Here is an 8,168-nt window from a genome sequence, read left to right as displayed (position 1 = left end):
GTATGTGTGTGTGGCAGGGTATCCCCACTTAATTGTTGGCTCTCAGAAGCTGACATTTCCCGAGTACTGGGTCCTGCCTCTTCCAAATCCGCAGAGGCGGATTCCATCATTCGTCTCTGGCACTCTATGCGTTTTTTCGCCAATGCCATCTGCTGCTGCATAATGCGGTCCATCTCTGCTGCTAATTCCTCACGAGTAGCCATGTTGGAGATGACGTCTGTACGCCCAGGTGTGTGGCGATTTATACCTACGTGCGGCGCACTCATTCACACAGGTGTACGGTATGTTAATATTGCTACTGATTGTACTGCTTATTTAAGGGCCTGGTTTGCACGCTGTGAGTGTGCTGGTGATGAATGGAGTTTCTGTCTCGTGCGAGAAGGTGCTCTTTTGGACTTTGCAGTGTGTAATTTTAGCATTGTCAAGCATACAGTTTTCCGTTTTTTTTAGCTTTTAGCATATACACCGTATTGCGTATTTTTTGCGAAGTTCCGTTTGTGAGTAGTCGTGCAATCGTCTTGTTGTTAAATGCAAGTATGTTTGTTGGTGCAATGCAGGTGTTTTTCAGTTTTAGTAAGAATATCTTTTTTTTTTTTTTTTTGTTTATTAATTTTTTGGACTAACCTGTACTTTAGTGTTTCTGTTTTGTGGAGTCATTTAAAAATGTTGCTCTTAGTCTCATTTTGTGTCTCTTGTAGGTGTATATTTTCAGGAGAAGTGATCCGACTTAATTTTCAGGCCAATTTTTCCTTTATTATTTGGCCCATTTTCAATAGCAAATCAACTGTGTTATTTTGTGGAGCAGGTGAGTCCCCTAGGCCTGTGTTTGTGTCTGTTTGTGCTAATGGTCTCTATGTGCTCTTAGTCTCATTTTGTGTCTCTTGTAGGTGTATATTTTCAGGAGAAGTGATCCGACTTAATTTTCAGGCCAATTTTTCCTTTATTATTTGGCCCATTTTCAATAACAAATCAACTGTGTTATTTTGTGGAGCAGGTGAGTCCCCTAGGCCTGTGTGTTGTGGAGTATGTGTGTGTTCAAAGTGTTTTGCTTATGTTTGTCATCAATCATTTTTTAAAAATTACTTTTATTTTTCCGGATTGATCAGCAAAGTAGTGCTGGTCTTGCCTGTAATAGCTACTAAAGTACTCAATTTTGTGTAGAATGTAGTTTAGATTTTTTACATAATTATCATTAGTTATACGTTGGTGTTGGTAATTTTTTTTATGCTCTTATTATGTGTATGTTTGGTTGGTTTACACATTGTGAATTTTTTTGGTTAACCTATGTTTGTTCATACCTTTTAATTTATGCTTTCCCTTTTTTTTCACAATTTTTTATTGGTCCGTAATTGAATACAGAAAAAATGTCGTATGCTCCTGCAGTAAGTTTACACACAGAAAATTTAATTTGGATTAAGGTTGTACATTTGATTTTTTAAATTGTCTTATTCTCAATATTATTACCTTTATTTTAAGTTGGTGATGTCGGTCTTTGTGGCTGCTGGAGCCCTCCCACCCCAACCCACGGAAGCACTCCCACCCCAACCGCCAGCCCGCCAACCACAACCGGCTCCTCATCAACCAAGGCAATGGAGGCGTGCTAGGCCACCAATTTTCCGCACCCGTGTCCTACTTTTTGGGATGCCAGATGATGTTGTTGTGCGTAGATACAGGCTGCCACCACATCTAATCCTAGACACTCTCTCCATAATAGAGAGTGATCTGGAGTCTTCAATTCGGTATCCTACAGCAATACCACCATTGACACAATTCCTTGCTGTGTTACATTTTTTGGCCACAGGGTCATTTCAGCATGTTGTTGGAGACCTGGTTGGCATGTCGCAGGGCCAGTTCAGTAAGGTCCTGCGGCGTGTCAGCCAGGCTTTCATAAAGCGTGTGAAGCAATTTATTGCTATGCCTCTGGATGATGGTGCCCTAGATGTGGTGAAGCGGCAATTTGAGGAAGGTGGTAGTCGCTTCCCACATGTTATTGGGGTTGTGGATGGCACACATGTAGCTATTGTGCCACCAAGACATAATGAAGAAATTTATAGAAACAGGAAACTGTTTCATTCTCTGAATGTAATGGTTGTTTGTGGGCCATCCCTCCAGATCCTTTCCCTGAATGCCAAGTTTCCCGGAAACTCGCATGATGCTTATGTCATTAGACAATCAGGGATATGGCACAGATTAAGATCAAGTCAACGAGCAGACATGTGGTTATTGGGTGAGTTGGCCAACATAATTTCCTGCCATTTTTTTACAATTTTAGGAATATACTCTTTCTAATTTTTTCTTCTCCTCAAACAGGAGACCGTGGATATCCTTGCACCCCCTGGCTCATGACTCCTTACCGTAATCCCAGGCCAGGACCACAGACGGAATTTAACTCCGCGCTTACTGCCACTAGACAGCTGGTGGAGCGAACAATTGGGGTCCTTAAAGGCCGTTTTCGTGTGCTCCACCGCACTGGTGGCGACATCATGTATTCGCCGGAGATGGCAAGTAAAATAGTGGTCCTGTGCGCTATACTACATAACATCGCGGTAAGGAGTAGCGTAGAGCTTCCTCAGACAGAGGAATTGCCAGATGAGGAGCCAGGGGTTGTCCGTCGATTCGGTGGGGGGAGTGTTTCACGGAGGAGAAGCCAAGTCAGGGCAAGCATTGTTGAAGAATATTTCAGGTATAGTGTTTTTTTATTTACTTTTCGAAATTAATAAAAAACACTGTATGCTTATGCTCATTTTGTAATTATTCGGGTGTGTGGGAATATCTAATTATGTTTTAAAAAAAATAACCTTAAACAGGTTAAGCTTACAATGTTTTATTTTAGAATCTAATAATGTGATGTTGCTAAATAGTGTCCTTATTTGTTTTCTTTCATCTAATCCTGTTTTTAATGAAAAAAACACAAACAAATGAAAATAAATGTTGGCCACTTTGTGACTGTGCAGCTGAATTATCACACAAAATGTGGTGAGTACACAGAGTATTTTTTTTTCTTTTTAACAAAGTGTGTGTGTGTGTGTGTGTGTGTGTGTGTGTGTGTGTGTCTGTGTTTGTGTGGATGTTTTAGTTGGTGGTTGTGTGTAAAATTTTTGTTTAATTTTTCCTCTTCCGCGACTGCGTATTTCCGCTCGAGCGAAATTACCACTCTGCTCTTCACAGCATTGCAAACATCAATAAAGTTTATTGTAATGACAGCATAGATTTTAGACCAATCACATGCTAACACACACTATAAATATATGCCCAAATAAGGAAAACGCCATTGCCATGATGCGTGCAGCACCTTTCACCAGGCGGGAGCTCTGCGTCCTGGTTGCGGTGATGGACCGCCGCGTAGGCCGCGTTGGGCGCTTTATCCCAAATCGGGTTAAGCGCGAGGCCTACGCGGAGGTCCGCCACCTACTGAGGACTCGCGTCCGCAGCAGGCGGACCATCATACAATTAGAAAGGAGATGGAGTGACCTACGCAGGAGGACTCCGGACCTGTTGGCGGAGATCCGCCAGCAAATCCGGCAAATGCGTGCACGCAGTAAGTTACATTACATAACAGAGATTATTAGCATAAACTTTGCAAATTTACACTAAGTGGTAGTCTGTAATTGCAACACTGACTGAACTAATTTAATAAATATGACAGTGTGTGTGGTTAGGGCAAACAGTACTGACTGTAGCAAAGTGATTCAAAACAAGTGCATGTTGTACAGAATTAATACACAGGCTGGAAACTGTACCAAATAACTTGATCAGTGGTGTCTATATAATAAGGTGGCTTGAATAGTGATCTGGTGATGTTGCCTATACCAATCAATATGACTCAATGGAATAGATTCAGTAATGAGCATCAAAAATGTTTAGTATAATCATTTTGGTTGCTGTGGACAACATCAACAGTTTTAAAACTCATAAGAATAAAAAAAAAACCAAGCCCTGTGTCTTTTACATGGGACAGAACAGTGTAATTGACAAATGGTGTTTCTGAAATTTTACATGCAATACAAAATATAATACATATATCATTATAGGACGACCACAACGGCAAGCTGATGCAGGGAGGCAACATCAGGCCCCTTCTCAGCCCCCCTCCCCTTCTCAACCACCCTCCCCTTCTCACTCCCCCTCCCCTTCCCAGTCTCCCTCAGCTTCCCAGTCCACCTCAGCTTCCCAGTCCCCCTCAGCTTCCCAGTCCACCTCAGCTTCCCAGTCCCCCTCAGCTTCCCAGTCCCCCTCCCCTTTCCAGTCCCCTTCTCAGCCCACCTCTCCTCTTTCTGTGCCCCCTTCTCCTCCTTCCCAGTCCCCTTCTCCTTCTCCTTCCAACTCCCCTTCTCAGCCCCCCTCACCCTCTATTGGACAAACATTCTCTCCGCCCCCCTCGCCCTCTCAATCAGACCCACCCTCAGAAAATACATCCCCAATCCCTCCTCCTTCCCCCATCTCTCCTCCTTCCCCAATCCCTCCTCCTTCCCCCATCCAGCCTCCTTCCCCCATCCCTCCTCCTTCCCCAATCCCTCCTCCTTCCCCCATCCAGCTGCCTTCACCACCCAGTGAATGGGCAGAAGAAGCCCCTGATGGACTAAGTGGTGATCATCATGTTGCAGAGGAAAGTAAGTGTTTTAACATTTGTAAAATAATGATTACCTACTTACACTTACAATGTCAAAACATGCACTGTTGTACTGTTGAAAATCAGCTAGCAAGGAAAACATTTTGAGTTATTATTCATGGTGTTCATGTTGCATTGAAATTTTTGTGAGTATCATTATATGTAGTGTTTATGTGTGCAATGTTTTGTGTGTCCACTCTAGGTCGACACTCATTAGTTCGACAGGGTTGCCAGGACAACATGGTTTATATGTGCTCAGTTTTCAGCCTAACATTTCTACCTGAGTGGAGTTTAGTATGTTGTTAGTCTTTTACACTTGTGCCTGTGTATTCATAATGTTTGCACTTTCAAATCACATGCTTCACTTTGTTAGCCAGCCGAACAACACAATGATTTGTGGTGTGAAAATTAGACTCACAAAATGCTTATTGGATTTTTCAAAACCTGTTTGACCTTGTTTAGTAAAGGCGGTTTTCAGGGAGTGTGGGCATGCTAGGATATGTTGTCCTTCTGAAGATGTTGATATGCAGTGTGATGATGCAGGACCAAACCTCCAAAAATTGAATTCTCTTCACTCCAGATGTGAATGAATGCCAACATGGTGTTACATTTACTAAGATGGTAGTTCTCTTTAACATGGGATGTTGCCCATAGCAACCAATAAGATTATACTTGTAATTTTTATGCCCACTTTTACAAGATAACATGTATAATTTGATTGGTTGCTATGGTCAACGTCCCATCTTAAATAGAACTCCCGTAGTAGTAAATGTACCCCATGGTGTGGTACACTTTCTTGTTATAAAAAAAAAAAACATTGCTGAGCAGGCTTGTGTGTTGTTCTGCTACTGATTTATCCTTAAAACAGCCATGATGCAGTCACTTAGGCATTAAAGCAGGCCTGTCCAAACTGCGGCCCTCCAGCTGGTGAAAAACTACACATTCCAGCATGCCCTGACACAGTTTTGCATTCTCTGACCCCAAAACTGTGTAAAGGCATGCTGGTATATGTAGTTTCACAACAGCTGGAGGGCCTCAGTTTGGACAGGCCTGCATTAAAGTGGGCTTTGTGCCCTGCTTGTATAATAGGTAATGTGAGTAAGTTATTAATGTTTTCTTTGACTCTTCTTTTCAGATGCTGCAGTTGGAGATCCCAGCACTTTGCCAGCACTTTTAGGGCGGCTAAAAGCCCATTTAAGGGAGGTTATAGTCGATATAGAGGCAATTGAAAAAGTCCTCTAATGTTATTTTGTTAATTTTGTTTACATTTTATTTTAAAATTAAAAAAAAAAAAAAAATTGTTGAAGTTAAGTGGTTTTTGTGTTTTTTTTTGCGATAAAGGAACAGCACATTGGCGTGCAGAAATTGGTGACCTTAAACAGTTCACACATCTTACTTAAGATTTAAAACATAAAAATAGAACACAAAATTTAACAAAAAAAAAACACGTTTGGAGGTTATGGATTCTAAATACATGAAAAGACATTTATTCACACACTACACATATACACAATACTTCAAACATTTGCATTAGAGCGTGACTAATTCCCATATCTAGATTTGTCAATTTACAACAACAATGTTTATGGACAATTATGGCTACAAAGTGTTATTCTGGTATTCTTTGGAGACTTAATTGGTCAGGACTATTGTCATTAATTACAGTAATTGGGATCGTAATTGAGGAGGGCTTGTGGACTTTTAAAAGAAAGGTGTAATTCCACTGAATAGGGGGAAAAAAACCATTGTGGAGCGTTTTTCAGCAAAAGTGTGCACTTTTAACATGGATGTGTAAATCTACAAAAACTTAGTATTTTTACGAAGAAGTATGTGTTAATGCGATAGTTTCGCATTGCTGCGATGGTTTCGCATTGCTGCGATGTCATCTCACGTACGCCCACTTTGTGTAATACTGCGTACGAATGAGCAAAAATACGTTGGGGGCGGATTTTCGCAATTTTGCAACATGTTCGCAATTTTGCACATACCTTGTGCGAACGAAAAAAATAGCGAACAACTCGGAATGACCTCCATTATACACAGGTGCAGCAGTATAAACTCCTGGAAATTTGGTGAGTTTTCATCAGAGCTGTGTGGAAAAGTTAGCCAGGTGAGGCACTGTCTCATCTGCCATAGACTTTTTACTCCAGAGTTTTGGCTATAAAAATGATTAGAATAATGCAAAGAAGATATTTCAAACATATTCTTTGTAGTTTTTATATACTTTATACAGTCAAAACTCTGGCACGAACGTTAGTATGACAGGAAAGGCTCTGCCTCACCTGCCTCACCCCACCGCACGTCACTGATCTAGATATATGAGATAGTGTATATATACTTTCCGACTGCAGAGCTGAAAAAGAGCAGTGCAGATCTTAGTCCCATCGCTGTTGAGTCACAGCTTTATCAGAAGGTGCAATCTCAATAAGGCAATACATGCATGTGAAGAACAGGTCCGGCTGATTGACAGGCAGAGACATTCGCGGGTAGGGGCGGGAGCCAGGCGTTTGGGGAAAAGGGGGCGTGGCGAGACCAAGGACTGCATCGCAATACGTAGTTTCCTTGGCCTCACAAGCCACCCTATGACAGCAGGGCTGCAAAAGCTTAGGCTAACTCAGTCTGCCGTTGCAGACTAACATTGCGACCGATGGTCAACTCAGATGCGATTGCATCGCAAATGCAGGGAGGAGGTGGTATGCACCTCCTCCTGCATTGCTAAGGATTGCAATTGTGAAGCTGCTGCAAACAGCAATGAAACTGCAATCCTTAGTGAATTAGGCCAACTGAGTGGTAGCAGGGAAACCATATTTCAACTCGAGATAGGAGAAATTCAGCAGGACATTACCTTGACGGAGATCCTGGAGGGCACTGAAACCTTTTGATATCCATATATCAAGACACAGGTGGGGTATTAGGTGGCCTAATGCCCGGATAGATAGATTTCTAGACAGACTTCCCCAGTCACCTTGTGTGAAAGCGCTGGAGTCCCATACAGTAAGAGCATCTATGATAGTTAGAAGGCAGTAAGTAGTGGTGGCGAATCATACTCAGAAGCCAGAGCACAGATATTTTCAGGATACGGTCAGGATGCCGGCACTCGGAATCCCGGCACTGGAATCCCACCACGCCGCCACAATGCAGATGCCAGAACTCTGACAGTGGATAAAATGCCGATGCCAGAGTACAGACACCCACAAATCCGATCGTAAGTATGCTGCCCACTGTTAGTGTTGGCCCGCGGGGGGAAGGATAGGTTCAGGCACCACTGGGGAGGGGGAGGGTTAGGGTTAGGCTGCTGGGAGGGAGGGTTAGGGAGGGAGCGTATGTATACTTACCCGACCCCTGTCGGGATTCTCAGAATTGAGGTGTCGTCTTTGGCCGTCGACATCCTGAATGCCCTGTAAAGCATATCACACCCATATTTTCTACCACTAAAGCAGAGGTTCCCAAACTCGGTCCTCAAGGCCCTAGTCAATTTGATTTAACCATCTGTGCTGAGCCATGGATATAGCTAAAACCTGGACTGTTGGGGTGCCTTAAGGACCACGTTTGGGAACCT

General features: G+C 42.7%; 1 protein-coding gene across 1 annotated transcript; it reads left to right on the top strand.

Moving 5' to 3' along the window:
• Positions 1 to 697: 697 nt before the first annotated feature.
• Positions 698 to 5,833, top strand: LOC134943734 (putative nuclease HARBI1). Its single transcript, XM_063932409.1, has 7 exons — positions 698 to 805; positions 888 to 994; positions 1,360 to 2,227; positions 2,311 to 2,683; positions 2,955 to 2,976; positions 4,032 to 4,610; positions 5,745 to 5,833. The coding sequence occupies exons 3-5, from the start codon at positions 1,483 to 1,485 to the stop codon at positions 2,956 to 2,958; spliced, it is 1,122 nt and encodes a 373-aa protein (XP_063788479.1). The 5' UTR covers positions 698 to 805; positions 888 to 994; positions 1,360 to 1,482; the 3' UTR covers positions 2,959 to 2,976; positions 4,032 to 4,610; positions 5,745 to 5,833.
• The last annotated feature ends 2,335 nt before the right edge of the window (positions 5,834 to 8,168 follow it).

Source organism: Pseudophryne corroboree, chromosome 7 (genome assembly GCF_028390025.1).
Source record: "Pseudophryne corroboree isolate aPseCor3 chromosome 7, aPseCor3.hap2, whole genome shotgun sequence".
In the NCBI taxonomy this organism is placed as follows: domain Eukaryota; kingdom Metazoa; phylum Chordata; class Amphibia; order Anura; family Myobatrachidae; genus Pseudophryne; species Pseudophryne corroboree.
Note: the sequence above shows the minus strand (reverse complement) of the source record. Positions and strands in the feature narration are given on the sequence as shown.

Excerpts from the sequence above, each read along its gene's own strand:
- LOC134943734 (XM_063932409.1), top strand. The coding sequence starts at position 1,483 with ATGTCGGTCTTTGTGGCTGCTGGAGCCCTCCCACCCCAACCCACGGAA. Across the intron at positions 2,228-2,310 it reads AGCAGACATGTGGTTATTGG|GAGACCGTGGATATCCTTGC; the intron begins GTGAGTTGGCCA and ends CTCCTCAAACAG.